General features: G+C 46.8%; 1 protein-coding gene across 1 annotated transcript in view; it reads left to right on the top strand.

The window, feature by feature from the left end:
- The first annotated feature begins 4,374 nt into the window (after positions 1–4,374).
- The window catches only part of NFKBID (NFKB inhibitor delta), a 52,260-nt gene continuing 38,140 nt past the window's right edge, over positions 4,375–18,494 (top strand). The window contains exons 1-3 of the mRNA XM_085615946.1: positions 4,375–4,516; positions 9,771–9,804; positions 11,408–11,673. Of these exons, the coding sequence (XP_085472072.1) occupies positions 11,470–11,673 (204 nt within the window). The 5' untranslated portion in view covers positions 4,375–4,516; positions 9,771–9,804; positions 11,408–11,469. The remainder of the gene's footprint in view (positions 4,517–9,770; positions 9,805–11,407; positions 11,674–18,494) is intronic.

The raw sequence follows: 18,494 nt of genomic DNA, 5'->3' as shown, positions 1-18,494 counted from the left end.
GGTTGGTTGTTCTGTTCGTGACTTGGTATCAGGGGTGTCTTTGGGCATAATGGACACAGAGAAGATCCACCCAGTACAGTGGTTGGGGAGTCAGTTACAGCCAGGATTGGGTGCAGTGATGCCCGGTGCCACTACACCTGCTGTCCTATTGAAAGGTAAGCCTGTGTGCGGAGTCTGCGCAGTGCAGTGGCGCCTCAGCTCTGCCCTTTGTTCATAGAAAGCTGAAGAGGAAACTGAGCAGAGACGCTCGAGCGAGGCCGGAAGTGGGCTGCGCCAGAGCTCCCATGGCGTAACTCGGTGCCGCCGTCCTTCGACCCGGGTCCTTTCTCTTCCAGGCTATGTGTCACCGACCACAGCCGCACGTGTCACCTGTTCCACGGGATACTTTCCACCCTGGCGTGACGTCAGCACGGTCTCGTACTTCGAAGACAAGGGCAGAAGCCACGGAGGCTTTGTAAGATGAAGCAGAGCCTGCCATACTTTACTCCTACGCTTGTGTCTAGTTTCTGACTCTTTGAGTTAGGAGCCCGGGAATTGACCCTAATCTTTTATACTTCCTCCCTTGAAACTACAGGTTTCTGTTTCTATGTTACTGCGCCTTTAAGAGCCATTCACTGATATAATAGCCCCAGTAACACCCCCTGCAAAGAGGGAGAACCCATCGAATTACAGTCCACCGCCCTCAGACGCCTGGTACCGAAGTTGTACAGATGGACATCTCTCTCATGTCGCTTTGCATCTAGCAGCCCACTGCGAGGGGCTTGTAAGAGGGAACCAATAGCAGCCTACTTGCTAGCGGTGCAAGGTGACTTCATGTCCCAAGCCAGCCTTATCCAAAACAATTAATAGTGTAGTTATGTAAAAAAATAACATCTGTACATCACTTCTACATCCTTTTCTTTGTCTTGTCCATCGTTCCCACGACCAGACACAGTTTTGCAAATCCTTTTGCTTGGTGAAGCAGACCTTACTTACTCCATCTCACTTAGGAAGCTTGGTTGAGTTCAAGGCTTGGATGGATGAGCAGCTCTTGAAATAGAAAATCATTCAAACGAATGATTACATCTTAGAAAGTGTCTCCTCTTGGTCGCAGAAGCCCCAGGGTTCATTAGGAAACAAACCGGGTTTAAATCTGTCAGTGGGGGAATTCACCCAATTGCAGTTATTATCTCAACAGGGAAAGCTTTCTCCTTGAAAATATTTAGATTAGAATCACCAGTGGTCTATTGTCCAGAATGGGTTTGAAGTACCTTTAATTTAGTTGCAGCCCCTATGTTTTAAAAAGAGGCGCAACCCTCCACTCAGTAAGTGCCAAATTATTCTTTAAATCCATTTTTAAACGGTGCCATTCTAGGCCCCATGCAGCTAATTTCAGTCCTATATGTCAGCCACCCTTTGCCACCCGGTTGGTTCATCATGTTAAAGCTTCTTGGTACTTGGACCTGGGCACACAGCAGTACTCAGTGATTTCCATGTGATCATCGACAGCTAGGGTGACCAACTGGCATGGGTGCAAATTCAGGACGGTGAGTGTAAAAATTCAAGACACAGGGTCAAATTTCAGGACAAAAATTCAGGACAGGAGGTCAAAATTCAGGAAAAAACTTCAGGACAAAAGGGAAGTTTTACCGACACGTCAGATAAGGTCGCACAATAGTATAAAAGTAAATAGAGTACCACTTAAGTACAAGTCAAAATACGTTTATATTAGGTAGAGACAATCGTGCACTTCACGTTTTTTCAGTATGCCCGCAGCTTGCTACCTTAGACGATTCAAAACTCGCATCTCGCTCCAGCAGATATTATACATCAGGCAATGGTGAACCACAACTGAATACAAGTGGGGCCGCTTTTATTGTTGATTGAAAACTACTGGATATACAAGGAACTTTACAGTGCCAGTCCCCAGTAACAATCCTCACCCCTTTCCAGCCTCCCAGGGAAACACCCGATGCCCGGTCTGGCCAGTCCGACCTTGCTACCACCCTCCAATGGTGCCCCTCATCCTCACATAGACCCTCTCTCATGTGTATTTAATTTCTTTTATAGTGCTACTCATCCCAAGTATGTAGGGCAGGGTGTCGCAGTGCGGTATATCACACACACATCATATAGAGACAATGACTCATAAACGTTAAAGTCAATGTATAGGAAATGTTACTTAAGATAATGGGTGCTACAAGGTGTAATTATTCTTTTATCTATCATTCAGTCTTTCACCATTCATTCTGTCCTTCCATCTGTGCGCCCATCTATATCCAAACCTATTCAACCATTTGCAAACATATCCACCATGTATCTTTCCATCCATCATTTCACTCATTCATCCCTCCATCCACCCTTTCACTCATCCATCCATTATTCATCCATCCACCCTTTGACCCCATCCAGCCACTCTTCCACCCATCCATCTATTCACTCATCCATCCAGCCATTTACCCTTTCACCCATCCAGCCATTTACCCTTTCACCCATCCAGCCATCCTTCACTTACTCATCCATCCACCCAGTCACTTATCCTTCCACCCATTCACTCTTTCAGTCATTCATCCTCCCTTTCTCTCTCTATCCCCCTTTCACCCATCCATCCTTCCACCCATCTACTCATCCATTCATGTATCCATCCATTGGCCCTATTACTCATCCATCCTTTCACTCACTCATCAATCCTATATCCCCCCTTTCACTCATCCATCCATCCACCCTTTCACTTGTCAATTCATCAATCCATCCATCCTTTCACTCATCCATCCACAAATGAACTCGCCCATCATCTACCCTTTCACTCATCCATCCATCCATCCTTTCACTCACCCATCCACCCTTTTACCCATCCATACGTTTACCCAACCATCTACCCTTCCACCCATACATCCATCTATTTACCTTGTCTCTCATACATCCTTCCACTCACTCACTCATTCATCCTTCTTTCATTATCTATCCATTCAGCCTTTCATTCATCCATTCATCTTTTCACTAATCCATCCAGCCATTCACACATTCCTTCACTTATTTACTCACCCACCTTTTCACATTATGAGCTGAGCCTTTGTCTGCAGAGTTGCAGACAGAAGAGGACTATCAAGAACTTCACCCTCGCTGTAGTTCCTAAAGCAAGGGCTGGGGTGGAGTGGGGTGGGGGAGGGTTCACTATGCCCCTGCACATAGGCAATAAGAAACCTTATAAGTCATGAGTCATGCATGATGCACAGTGCTCGGATGTGAGGTGACTGTGACAGGGTGTTGTTTCCAGGGCCTTAAGTGTGATAACAAAAACTGGGGGGATCTCTTCAAAGGGGGTGTTCGATGTAATTAAGGGCGTGGCTTAAAACACTTATGCTAAAAATCTGTGCTTAGCATAGTGTTCCGCCCGAATGGTATTATGTTGTTTCTGTCATTGCATCCAGATATATATATTATACAGCAAGTATCATTACACCAACAACAAGCCAGGACTATTGGCTTTGTCAATGGTTGTTAGTTGCTTAAAGTAAAAAAGCAGCAACCATGGCTTTGTTGGATATAATATTGAAAATGCGTCAGTTCTATAATGATGAGACAGTAAGGTGTTTTTTTTACTTGTTTCCCAGGCTTCTGTATTCTCACGTTGCAGCATGGGCGTTTTACCTTTTATCCATCTAACAGAATGCCCTGCTGTACACTGAGGCAGGAGGAGGCCACCACATGCTTTAACAGCCCAGACTGCCCCATTCTCATTCTGTATGTGGCAATCAGCCGAGTGCGAGGCGGCCCCATCCGGGGACTGAAGCTTCTCGCAGGGGAGCAGCGCTGTTCCCTGTAATGGCCATAATTACGTACAAAAGGCATCCTTAAAAGGGATCCCTACGGACAACGGGCGTGAGGACCAAATTACGGACAGTCCGTGAAATTTACGGGCGGCTGGTCACCCCATCGACAACAGTGGTCAACTTATTTGACCTCTAGGAATGAACGGATGTCAAATTGGTCATGGAATAGTGACTGTCGGAACATTCCTCTCTCATGCAGATGACAGCCAGTTTCCAGATCCTTTCCTACGCAGACCTGAGCCCTCTGCCTTCTTTTGTCCTACAACGTCCACTGTCTTCTTCTACGTTTCATCAATCATTTGATGAATTGCCCTCCTTAGGCTCAGTCCTAGTGAATCCTGAAGGTCTCTGCTCTCTTCCAATCCTCTGTGGTCTCAGTCCTCCTCAGTGAGATCCCTTTGAATCTGTTGTGCCCACTAATCAGATTTCTGCTTTGAGTGTGGACAACCTCAGTCGACAGCGATGCATGAAAACATGGAGGAAGGATCATAACGTATAACCACATTTTCACTCTTTTCTCCCCATCTCTTCACCATCTCTTCACCCTCTTTCTCAACATACCCCCCTCCCTTCCCTCTCTTGCCCCTCAACCAGTAGCCTTTAAGCAGGAGAGGTCGAGCTGCTACTCCCCTCAGACTGTGAAGAAGCTCTTGGAGCAGAAGCGGAGGCGCGAGACCGGCAATGGACAGGCCACTACCTCTCAGGTGAGGAGCGAGTGTTACCTATGGAGTAACACACACACTCTTACAAACCCCATACAGCCCACATACACGAACAACACACACTCACTTATAATAGTTCAGACACTTCACATCCCCCGCCTCCGACAGGGCTGCGGGCTGGTTCCACGACTGCCTCTTCCTCATTACTGATTGGTTACACACTACATGATCGATAACTCTGGGAAGGCAGACATTGTCTATTTCCAGGGGCGTAGCTTCACAGGGGTGTTACCCTCCCCCAAATAAATGCATCCTTGTCTTGGTAGTTGGGTCTGGGGGCCCAGAGTCAGATCTGATACGTCTTTGTTGCTTTTTCCAACTTTTTTAGGTGGAAAATTTGAGATTCAATCTGAATCTCACCGACTAAGCTGCGCCCCTGCCTATTTCACCTACAATCTGCTTTTGACTCTGCCGCCCATCTCCTCTTTGAATTCCCCCATGCTAGTTAACTCTACCCCAGCTCATCTCTCTTTGCTGGCTCATGCTGGCTCATCCTCTTTCCATCTCCATTTCCGCCTGTTATGTGTTGTCTTTGAATGATTCCATGGTCTGGCACTCTCACATTGCACGTCTTTTATGCAACTCTGTGCTCCTTCTCACTGTCTATGCTCTGTGTTTATTTCAGGTTACCCTGACACCATCTACCACTATCCCCCGCCCGGCTTTGTAGCTCGTTCCGTTCAAATCGTTTGTCCTTCCCACCCCTAAGCTGTGAATTCACCTTTTTTGGTTTTCTTAAAAGTTCCATCTCCTTCACAAGGCTCTTCCCAACAGTGGTTAGCTTTTCCTTCAGCATATCTGAACTGTCCTCACTGTACCCAACTTCTCCTGAGCTAGTGGCTGCATCTGGAAAGTAAAGCTAAAAGAAATACACACTTTACCCTGCTTCTCCTAAAGTGAACGTCACCCTATGGAGAAGGCAATGATATATCTGTAGAAAGAAACATGATGTACCCAGCCTCTCCCTCATGCGGTGGCTACCTATGAAGCCTAATGCTGGAGGCCAGGCAGGCTTTTCTAGCTTGCTTCTCAGAAACTGATATACATGTAGGGTAAGTCTGTAGAATAGACTTACGTTTGCCATTGCTCTCCAACCAACTGCTGCCTCCTAAGGTCAAAGTAAAATACTTTATGATAGAGAGCAAAGGAAATACCTTGGATATTGAACGCTAAGAAACTGGATGTATGGAAGTCCCTGCTACAATTTAACACACACACATGCATCTGCACAAACACACACACAAAAACATACACACACGTATCCCACATACAGTTCGAAAGCACTCAAAAACCTTCACATATGTACACCCATACGTATACTCCTATGTGCACATCTCACCGTCAACCACACATCACACCAGATCCAGGAACATACACACGAAAATACATTAACTATGTTCCTGCAGAGAAGTGCGGACAATGAGAATATCTCATTGACCTGCAGAGAAGTGCAAGCGCTCACAGTGTCTCTTGGCCAATCACAGAAGGGCAGATACATAGGTCCTAGGGGATATGTTCAGACATTGTTGTCCATCGTCCTGTAGATAACACAAACACTCTTGTTGTCCCATGGCCTGCAGAGAAGTTCAGACACTCCATTTTCCCACTGCCCTGTAGACAAGGTCAGACACTTCCATTGTTCCACGACCCTGTAGAGAAGGTCAGACACTACCATTGTTCTAGGAACCTGTAGAGAAGGTCACAGACTTCCATTGTTTCACAGCCCTGTCGGGAAGGTTAGACAATCCCATTGTTACATGGCCCTGCAAAGACGGTCAGACACTCCCATTGTTACATGGCCCTGCAAAGATGGTCAGACACTCACATTGTTCCACAACCCTGTAGAGAAAGTCAGACGCTTCTACTATTCCACAGCCCTGTAGAGAAGGTCAGACACTCCCATTGTTCTACGGCCTTGTAGAGAAGGTCAAACACTTCCATTGTTTCTTGACCCTGTAGAGAAGTCAGACGCTCCCATTGTTCTACAGCCCTGTAGGGAAGGCCAGACACATCCATTGTAACACGGCCCGTAGAGAAGCTCAGATGCACCCACTGTTCCACGAACCTGTAGAGAAGGTCAGATGCTGCTTGACCGCCTCCAGGCCATTGGAGTGTCAGGGCATGCGTTGGACGGGCTAAAGTCATTTTTAGCAGATAGAAGCCAGCAAGTTTGGACTCCTCCCTGCTCAGCCAGTCCATGAGAGGTGGATACAAGTGTTCCCCAAGGCTCGGCCCTAAATCCAACGCTCTTCAATTTATATCTCATGCCCCTGGCATATCTAGCAGAAGAACTGGGAGGGAAGGTGATATCCTATGCGGATGATTCACAATTGCTCTTCTCCTGGAACAAGGGATCTGAGGGGAAGGGCACACAGACTAAAACCTGCCTAACTGCAGTCTTCCACTGGATAGCCAAAGTCCAACTCGAATGCAATGAGGAAAAAACAGGAATCTTCTTCTTTGGGACATTCCCACCAAACTTCTGACTTACTATTTGGCCAGACAATGTCTCCCCTCCAGGTCTCCAGAAAGACACAGTAAAAAACCTGGGAATAACCTTTGACAATAGACTATCTTTCTGTCCTCAAGTCAAAAGGTTGGTAGGCGTTTTTTTGGGGGATTATGAGGTCCCTTAAGAAATGTCTAGCCTTGCTATCCCTTACAGCAAGGAAAACAGTCATCCAGGCATTAATAACATCTAGAATAGACTATGATAATGCACTACATCTGGGCATACCGGAATATGTAATTTGAGACTCAATCTGAATCTCACCGATTAAGCTGCGCCCCTGCCTATTTCACCTACAATCTGCTTTTAACCCTGCCCTCCATCTCCTCTTTAAATTGCAAGTGATCCAGAATGCGGCAGCTCGCCTTCTGTTATTTGTTCCAAGAAGGCAACACATCAGTTCACATTTGAAGGGAACCCATTGGTTGTTCATCAGGGAGAGGGTCACATTTAAGGCTCTGACATTGGTACATGATGCTTTGTATCAGACATGCCTAGACTACCCTAGAGATACATTTAGCTTGTACAACCCTACTAGACATTCACGATCTACCAACAAATTCCTGGCAGTGATCCCAAAGTTTCAGCGTCAAAGAGCAGGGGGTAAATCATTAACATTCCTGAGTGAATCAGCTCCCGTTAGAGCTACGCTATACAAATAATCCTGTTTAGGAAGAAACTGAAAACCTGGTTCTTTGTGCAAGTCTAATTTTCCTCCTTGCTGACCACTCTACATCTGCGCCGGGACTCTCCTTGGAGTAGCTGAGCACATTACAAATCAGCTATCATTTCATCATATCATGCTCCCATTGTTCCACGGCCCTGCAGAGAAGTTCAGACACTCCCATTGTTCCATGACCCTGAAGACAAGGTCAGATGCTTCTATCGCTGCATGACCCTGTAGAAAAGGTCAGATACTCCCATTGTTCCTCTGCCCTGCAAACAAGGTCAGACACATCCTGTGGAAAAGTTCAGACACTCTCATTGTTCTACGGCCCTGTAGAGAAGTTCAGACATTCCCTTTGTTCCACGACCCTGTAGAGAAGGTCAGACACTCCCATTGTTCATCACCCTTGTGGAGATGTTCAGACAGTCACATTGTTCTACGGCCTTGTAGAGAAGTTCAGTCACTCCCATTGTTCCACGACCCTATAGTGAAGATCAAATGGTCCCATTGTGCCACGATCCTGTATAGACAGTCAGAAGCTCCCATGGTCCATCTGCCCTTGAAAACAAGGTTAGACACATCCATTGTTCTACAGCCCTGTAGTGAATGTATGACGCTCCCATTGTTCCACGACCCCGTAGAGAAGGTCAGATGCTCCCGTTGTTCCACGATCCTGTAGAGAAGGTCAGAGGCTCCCATTGTTCCACGATCCTGTAGAGAAGGTCAGAAGCTCCCATTGTTCCATGACCCTGTAGAGAAGGTCAGAAGCTCCCATTGTACTACTGCCCTGTAGAGAAGTTCAGGCACTCCGATTGTTCCATGACCCTGTAGTGAAGATCAGATGCTGCCATTGTTCCACGATCCTATACAGACGGTCAGAAGCTCCCATTGTTCCTCTGCAAGTTCAGACACATCCATTGTTCTATGGAACTGTAGAGAAGGTCAGACACATCTATTGTTCTGCAGCTCTGTAGAGAAGGTCAGACACATCCATTGTTCTACGGTCCTGTAGAGAAGGTCAGACACATCCATTGTTCGACAACCCTGTAGAGAAGGTCAGACGCTCCCATTGTTCCACGACCCTATAGAGTAGGTCAGACGCTCCCACTGTTCTACAGCCCTGTAGAGAAGGTCAGACACACCTATAAACCTAGCAGGCAGCTTCGTTCGTCCGACCAGCTCTTGATACAGACCCCCAGGTTCAATCGCCAGAGGCTTGGCGGGAGCTCATTTGTCCGTAAAGCCAGCTTGGCCTGGAACAGATTACCGTTGGCACTCCGGGGCATTCAGGACCCACAGCTTTTTAAGAAAAAACTCAAAACGTTGCTCTTTTAGTTTCTGATCTGTCCGCAGTCTACTTCTCTTTTCGGGGGCAAGCGCCGGGACACTTTTAGTAGCCGTGCGCTCTATAAGTTAAACATAACATAACATCCATTGTTCTATGGCCCTGTAGAGAAGGTAAGACACTCACATCGTTCCACAACCCTGTAGAGAAGGCCAGATGCTCCCATTGTTCCACGACCCTGTAGAGAAGGTCAGACGCTCCCATTGTTCCACGACCCTGTAGAGAAGGTCAGACGCTCCCATTGTTCCACGACCCTGTAGAGAAGGTCAGACGCTCCCATTGTTCCACGACCCTGTAGAGAAGGTCAGACGCTCCCATTGTTCTACGGCCCTGTAGAGAAGGTCAGACGCTCCCATTGTTCCACGACCCTGTAGAAAAGGTCAGACGCTCCCATTGTTCCACGACCCTGTAGAGAATGCCAGATGCTCCCATTGTTCCACGACCCTGTAGAGAAGGTCAGACGCTCCCATTGTTGTACGGCCCTGTAGTGAAGGTCAGACGCTCCCACTGCCCCATGACCTAGAGGAGTGCAGACATGCCCATTGTCCTATTGCTGTGTATAGAAGTCAGGTCACCCCCATTGTTCTATTACTATGTAGAGGGGTCCAGGTACCCCCAATGTTCCCTTGGCTGTGTTTAGAAGTTCACTCACTGTCACTGCTGGATGTCTTTCAATGTATCTCTCTAATGACTTTTTCCTATGTTTTCATTTAAGGCTCAACCCCTTCTCAAGGAAGACAACGGATCTGGTGCGTGGAAGTACATAAATGAAACCTGTAGCCTCCATCCTCCGCTGTGACAGCAGTGTTGTCTCTCACGCTGTTTCTAAGCTTCAATCCGTGCTCTGTAGCTGCTTCTCTTATCCTTCATTCATACTCTGTAGCTTTCCTTCATGGTTACTGCTTCTCTTTGCCATCATCAGCGGGCTGTTCCTTGTTTTTTTATGTTGTGTACGTTTAAAAAGTCTAAACAAAGCTTTACAGATTCACATGTTTTAACCCAATGTTTACTCTGTGACGGCGTCACAAACTGACAATTAATCTGCTACCTGTGTGACTTATCCTGTTCCCACTACCTTCTGTCCCTTTTATGCTTCACCATCTATCTCTCCTGTACGTTTTTTCTTCACCCTCTCTCTCTCTTCTATCCCCTATATTGTCATCCATTCTTCGCTCACTCTCTTTTTCTAGCACTCCTCCCCCCCTGACTAAGCACACCCGCCCCCCCCCTTTGTCTCCTCTTCCTTATCTCTTTACCCCATGACCTTTCTCTGTTATGTTCTTTCTTCCCCTCTCTTTTCATCGCTCATTCTCCCTCTGTGTGTCGTTCTTTCTCATTTACTCTCTGTAACCTTTTGAGTGCACTGCTTCTCTTTCTGTCTTTCTCCCTCTCTTCCTATCTCTCCAAGTGTCCTTCTCTCTCTGTCTAAAATCAGGTTAGTTTCGATAATGTTTTATTCTTGGTACGAATTTACCAAAGCTCTCCAGCTCCATGGATATTGCAGCTGTGTTACATAAGTGAGCTTGCTTCTTCGCTGGGGGGACAAGCTGACATCATTCTGCTGCCTCTGTCTCTTTCAGCCCCCCCCCCCGTCACTGTATTCCCTCCTTCACTCCATTCAATTCTTTTCCAGCCTTACACACTTTCTTTGAAAGACTGCCTCTGTGCTCCTGTCGGTTTTCTTTTTTGCCTTTACGCTTCTCTTTCTCCCCCTCATGTCTTTCTTTGATATTTCCCCCTCTCCACTTTTACTTTCCTTGTTTCTTTTTCTTCCTTGCTTTGCTGGTGTTGCAGGTTGCATGGGCACTGCTGCCTTTTTCGCTTGCTCTGAGTTTGCGCTTCCTGTGGGATCGGGATCGTGTGGTCCCTGCAGGGTCTGTGAAGTCAGTGATCTTGCGAGAGAAACTCCCACCTGAGTAGTCTCATTGTTAACACATCCTCTTCCATTCTCCTATCTCCAGTCAATGACACTGGTCTTATTCTTTCTTTCTACCCCATTTCATCTCTCTGCTTTGACTGTTTCTAGGTCTTCTCGCTCGTTAACCTTTTTTCTTACTCTCCCTATTACCATGTTTTACTCTTGTGTGATTTACTCACACCTGCTGGAGGCATGGGCATCTACGCATGCTCGTTGAATGCATATTCGCGTTAATTGCAGTGTGCACTTTTGCATTATGCCCATTTGCTTTATTCACCCTGGTTTTATGCACACCCACCATACCCACACTGGCTTCATGCACATTTGATTTATGCACACTCTCATTATGCAAATTCACTTTCTGTGTTTGACATCTGAAAGTGCAGCACTCCTGGCTGAGAACATGTTTTCTTACTGTGCCTTTCCTGTTCCAGGCCGGATCCCCTTTTCTCAGTCTGTGGGGACCCCCGTGACGACGGAGTATTCAGGTCCTTTCATGAGCTGGCCCCCTGCAGCCTCCAGCGGCCCCCGGTGGACTGAGTACCACTACCGCTACTCCCCAACCGATGACTTTGCAGGCCCTCTGTCCCCCTACCACACTCCACTCGGCTATGAAAGTGTGGCAGCAGCGGAGCACAGCCCCCCCGTGGTACAACACACCCACTATCCCCACAGCCTGGGCTCTGCCAGCCAGTTTACCGTGAGTATTTTTCATTGTTGTCCCTCACACTGTAGGCAGAAGGGGGCGATATATATATATATATATACATATAACTTATCGGGCAGCACAGGAGAACCGACCACCATTCATTTGTATCTTGAATGCTTGGGGGATTGATATAGGGGTACAGAGTATCTCACGTTTATAACTTGAAGACTTGGGAGATTGATACACGGGTACAGTGTATCTCACGTTTATAACTTGGGAGATTGATACAAGGGTACAGAGTATCTCACGTTTATAACTTGAAGACTTGGGAGATTGATACACGGGTACAGTGTATCTCACGTTTATATCTTGAAGACTTGGGAGATTGATACACGGGTACAGTGTATCTCACATTTATACCTTGAAGACTTGGGAGATTGATACACGGGTACAGTGTATCTCACGTTTATAACTTGAAGACTTAGGAGATTGATACAAGGGTACAGAGTATCTCACGTTTATAACTTGAAGACTTGGGAGATTGATACACGGGTACAGTGTATCTCACGTTTATAACTTGAAGACTTGGGAGATTGATACACGGGTACAGTGTATCTCACGTTTATACCTTGAAGACTTGGGAGATTGATACACGGGTACAGTGTATCTCACGTTTATAACTTGAAGACTTGGGAGATTGATACAAGGGTACAGTGTATCTCACCTTTATAACTTGAAGACTTGGAAGATTGATACAAGGGTACAGTGTATCTCACATTTATAACTTGAAGACTTGGGAGATTGATACAAGGGTACAGAGTATCTCACGTTTATAACTTGAAGACTTGGGAGATTGATACAAGGGTACAGAGTATCTCACGTTTATAACTTGAAGGCTTGGGAGATTGATACACGGGTACAGTGTATCTCACGTTTATAACTTGAAGACTTGGGAGATTGATACAAGGGTACAGTGTATCTCACGTTTATAACTTGAAGACTTGGGAGATTGATACACGGGTACAGTGTATCTCACGTTTATAACTTGAAGACTTGGGCGATTGATACAAGGGTACTGAGCATCTCATGTTTGCAACTTGGGAGATTGATACAAGGGTATAGAGTATCTCACGTTTATAACTTGAAGACTTGGGAGATTGGTACAGGGGTACAGTGTATCTCCTGTTTATAACTTGAAGACTTTGTAGATTGATACAAGGGTACAGTATATCTCACATTTATAACTTGAAGACTTTGGAAATTGGTACAAGGGTACAGTGTACCTCACGTTCATAACTTGAAGACTTTGGAAATTGGTACAAGGGTACAATGTATCTCACGTTTATAACTTGAATGCTTGGGGATTGGTATGAGGGTACAGAGTATCTCACATTTATAACTTGAATGGATGGGACAGGGATACATAGCATAACACGTTTAGAAATTGAAGACTTGGGGAATTGATGCAGGTGTACAGAACAGCTCACAGTGTGGCTGGTATGAAGCATCCCACATTGGGACTGGTACAGAACAGCATCTCACATTTATAACTTGTAGACGTGGGACAGGGGTACAGGGCACCTCACATTTATAACCTGAAGACTTGAGGGATTGGTGCAGGAGTACGGAGCATCTCACATTTATATCTTGAATGTTTGGGGTGGTTCAGTCTGGTACAGAGCATCTCACATTTATATTTTGATGGACTGGGAATACAGAACATCTCACATTGACAAGGAGAAGCTTTTGAGGATTGATCCAGCAGTACAGAAGATCTCAGGTACAGGTACAGCGGCGCTGCTCTTCTCACTTTTAGGAGTCAAAGGCTAGGGGTTGCAGGGCATATCGGCTCTAAATCGTATTGTAAAGGAATGGAAACAGGGCTATGGAGCTTCTCAACCCCCATAACTGGTTCAGCCGAGTAGATTATCAAGGGCTAAGGAGGCTCTCTTTCCTTAAAACTGGAATGCTTGGGAACACAGAGCTATAACTGGGAAGCTTAGAGGACTGGCACCGGAGTACAAAACATCTCACCACTCTAACAGGATGACCAGAGGATGCAGACTCCCCTTCACAACTGCAAGGCGTAAAGGGTTGCTCCAGCGGTCTCCTCCGTAAGTGGAATGGTTATACATATATTTATACCAGGTAGTTCCTTGGCACAGAAGAGCAGTGATATTAAGACAAAGGGTTGTATAAGTTGTTGATGTCTGTAGAAGTTCGAGGTTGGCACCGAGATAGCGTATAGGGAATAAGCCTATGAATATGCAACCTTTCATATCTAGAACTTGAGACTTGAGGGGACTAGAGCATGAATACAGCCGCTTCCATGTATAAGACTGGATTGGTTTTGTTGATAGCAACAGAATTGTTCACCTCTATCCTAACAAATTGAGGGTCCCTGAAGAATAGTGCATTGGTATTCCTGCTCCTGAACCTGCCACTACTGTGGGCATCAGTACTCTCAGGGTGTGGAAAACTTCTCATAAATGAGGGATAATACCACAAATCAGGATTGCCACAGCAATTCCCGTGTTTTTTCCTATTTGCACCAACTAATTTCATCTGTTTTCAATGGGTAAAATATTTGCGAGGATTACTTGGTGTGCAGTATTCATGCATTTCTTGCAGCCTTCCTTGCAGTATTCCTGCATTCCTTGCCATTCCCTGTTCTGCTAGAAACAATTCCGGTGGAATCAGTGCTTGATTTGTAAAAAGTTTAGTGCCAGGGCCCTCGTCAGGAGGCCACTGCAGCGTGCTCCACCCATTGCCCTTGCCAGTGCTGCCAATGACAATTCAGACTATTCCAGGCCTCCAAAGCTGTAAGAATGGTTTGGGAGGAAGCTATTAGTCAATTTTATTATATATTATATTAACCCCTTCGCCGCGGCACGAATTTTGCCGCGGTGCTGGGGGGTTCGGGGTGAGCGCGGCGCCGCCATGCTCGTGACAGAACCACTCCGTCATGAGCCACGGGCGCGCTGTGCTCATGACGGAGTGGTTCCGTCACGACTCCGCCCACTTGCATTGTTCGCCCGCACAGGCGGGGAATCAGTGCCGCGTGGGCGGAGCGGCCGCAACGACCGCAGCATGACGGAACCACTCCGTCATGAGCACACGGCGCCCGTGGCTCATGACGGAGTGGTTCCGTCATGAGCAGGCAAGGGGTTAATAATAAAAAGTTGTTCTACTCATCTCTAAATAAGAGAGACAGTGCCACCATGTGGCAGCCATCATAAGTGCCGGTGTTGACCATCAACTGCTGGTGCCGAGCACATGAAACCACTCGCTCAAATTAAGCACTGGGTTGAATCTAGAATTGCACAGGATCTGTATTGTGAGTCTAAGAATAAATGCATTGGAATTCAGCGCCTTTCATGTATCGTATTGGATGGCTCCGAAGATTTTGCTGATATGTATGTATGTACATGGTATTTCTGCAGTACGAACCTAGCCAAAAAGGCAGGGGAGATATAGAGAGACGTTCATCACTGGGGCGGAACAGTCTATGGCATTAACACAGGGGTATTGTGGGCTTTGACCACTAGAACTACTGGAAGGGTTCTCATTACAGAACCTTTCGCTATTCCGGCAGGATTATATCAGGGTTTTTTCTCAAGTGGACAAGCAGATTTTGTCGACAACACTCTCGAGGGATATATACACACAAGCGTACTCACTGACAGAAGATTATACCGAAATTTGAACATGTGGATTGCCTTATACTCAATTGGATTGAAGTCAGTTGGAACATTACCAATAATTGGGGCAAATCAACAATGAAGCTTAATCAATAAATGGGAGAGGACATTAATATAGGAACAGCTGGGACGGAAGCAGAACAAGTGGAGTTGTGAGAAAAGAGGACAGAGTTTGCGAGCCTGACAGCCTTGAAGAAGTCGCGGGGTATTCCCCCATCGGCTAATCATGTGTTGGCTGGACGCAGAGAATTAAAGACAACGATCAGAAAATAACAAACCATTCTTTTGTGTGCAAATATTAATAATGAAATGTTTTGTATAAACTTGCTTGTGCTGAGGATTAATCTTGTAAGGACCTAAGGGTCAAGATTTGGAGGGTTTAGGGTGAGTCCCCTCCCCTGGAGCACCGCAGTGAATTGGGCGTATATTATAGAATCAAGATGCATTTTGTGAGCGCCAGGATCTGCCTGGTACAAACTCACCCCAGTAGGATTAAAAAAATGGGTACACAGTACCTTTGAAATTCAAAATGGAGGCCCTAGTTGCACAAGAGTACTGTTCATCTGGGTTGAGTATTGTTTAATCTCCCCGTGCCTACCAAAAATGAATGTGGTCTTGTGTAATGTAACTGGTGCTCGTGTAAAGCGCTCCAACACTTTCAGGTCGAGTTCGCACTATATAAAACTGCAAAACAAAATTCAAAAATTGAACTATATCATTGTCAACTACTCAGCCAAAACTCTAGCATAGTTAAAATACCCATTGTTTAGACTGCTTAGTATCTTGTTTTAACTATGCCCCGCCCCCAACAATTACCTGTAACGATCAACTTCCTTGATCTGCTGGGCTTGAAAAGATCTCCGAGTCTTTAACAGACTAAAGCCATGGTTTGCAATCTCGGAACATTTTGAACTCATGTATTGTCTATTTCCCATTCTAAATTGTGATACCCTGCCACCTAGCGGCAGAACTAGAAAATGCTCCTAAACTTTTTTTGCAGAACTTTGTATGTACATGTAAGATGGTCTGCGCTCATGTTCACCCTGCTTGCCTTGCTCCATCTGTTTTACGACACGATGTGGATCGTAACTTGCTTCCCTCATGCTCAGCAATTTCCTCAGGCAGATTACCTCCCGGATATACTTTGGAACTTTCCCTTTTTTCCCAAAATGTTCTATTACTCCCCTTTTTCGTTAGTTCTTCTTTCAGCTCGGGTAGCTTGTGGTACAATGACCAGATGTACCCTGTGTATATTCTTCACTGATATTTCACGGTCCCTGACACTATCACCCGGTCTCTTCCTTGGTAACAGGAATCCGCTGCTTGCTGCGCTCTGTGAGCTACCATTGACGTGACACCACCTCTTACATGCTGAGTAAGGGTGCTCCCGTGATCCCATCCCACACAATATGCAAACCGCAGTATGCCCTGTCTGTCTGTGATGTGACGAGGAAGTTCACCCTAAGTAATCGCGGTTCACCTTCATGGGACCAGGCTACTTGTTTTAACTGGACCCAGTTGTCATTGTCCAAAGAAAGGGCGACAAGTGCCTGGGATCCAAAGGTCCTTAGAGGATCAAACCCTCTCACTCTGGAGACTCTGTGGCGTCCCTTAGGCCCGAGCCAAGCTCCTCGCCTCAGCACAGAGGCCTCAAGCCACCGTTGCACGAGAGAATGACCCACTCTCCTGGGCTCAGTGCTGCAGCCCTGTTAGGTGCACAGAAAGGTGAGTGAGCCTCCCTCCCTGAGGGTGGGCCAGGAGGCCAAGACTCACTTCACTCTGGGGACCAGGGATACTTTCACTGGGAATAAGGCCCAGCTCCTCCTGTGGCTGGCTTCTGATGATGTCATGGAAAAAACTGTTTTTTTTAACACCTCGCACCCTATTTGAGGAGCTTAAGGTATTAGACGGTGCCTGAAGCAGCAGCAAGGCTCCTCGGGGCATTTGAGCGCTATATGAACTGTAAAATCACATCAAGTCCCTGTCTGACCAGGCAGCAGTGGCGGCTCCTCCACTGTGGCAGAGGAGCGTCGCCCCCCCGCCAGCACTTCAAAAAATGTGAAAAATAAAACGATAAAAAACGCGTTTAAAACCCGTTTTATCATTGTTGTCTTTTTCCTTCTGCTGAGGCTTGGGGCAGAGCCAGGGTGGTGACAGGCTGGAGGGGCAGTGCTGGGCGCTGCTTTCACTGCGCATGCGGGTTTGGCTGGCCGTCTCAGGCGTGACAAACCCACATGCGCAGTGAAGCTCTCTCCAACCCCAGCTGCATTGCCGGGTTGGAGAGAGATCAGGCGCAGATTCCCAGTCTGTCCTGGAGTGCAAACCCTCGGCACTCAGGCCAATCTTGCATGAGAGCAACTTCAGGATTGGCCGCGGTGCAGACTGGGAGCGTGTGCCTGCCAGCAGTGAAGAGGAGCACAAGAGCGCGATGCGATGCTGGACGGCAGCAGGTACGTTTTGTTGTATTCTTTTTCTGTTTGTCACCATCGTCACCTGTTCCAACCCCCCTGGCCCCCGCCCGCCGATTCTCCCTGAAACGAGCCGCTCCTGCCACGTAGGTCCATCTCCTGACTCCTCCGTGGTGCTCCTGGTTGAGCGCAGCTCCTGCGGGTCAGTTTAAAGGGAAGCGGAGGGCCTATCTGCAAGAAACGGTTCTCGAGCAGGCCTTCCACAGTGTTCAGGCACACACACAGTCCTCAGATCACAGGATGCACAAATAGGAGAGGCAAAGAGATGCAGAGGCCAGACCCAGTAAGCTACTCAAGACACCAGAAGGAACAGTATTTTGAGAGGTGACCCAACAGCTTATAGTATATAGTAACCCATATGTGTATCCTGCCAATGTAGTGTTATTCAGTATTGTGGCTGCAACAATTGCGTAGTTTGATTTTTGATTTGCAATATAGAGACGTTCAATCATTGGTGTCCACATTACTAGTGCAACAGCAGGGCATCTGGACCAAGAGCTGGCAAACACTTACAACGTTAAGTGCGCATGGCAGTTTGGCCGGCCGTCTTGGGCCGGCCAAACAATCATGCGCACTTAGCTTTTCTCCACCTGGCTGTATTGCCAGCAGGGTGGAGAACAGTCCCAAAGCTCCCAGGCACTGTCTGAGCAGCCAAACATGCCGCTCAGTCCAAACACAACGCTGCTGTCATGCTGGTGACAGC

This window comes from Triturus cristatus, chromosome 7, assembly GCF_964204655.1.
Source record: "Triturus cristatus chromosome 7, aTriCri1.1, whole genome shotgun sequence".
NCBI classification, from domain to species: domain Eukaryota; kingdom Metazoa; phylum Chordata; class Amphibia; order Caudata; family Salamandridae; genus Triturus; species Triturus cristatus.
This window is presented reverse-complemented; position numbering and strand designations above follow the sequence as displayed.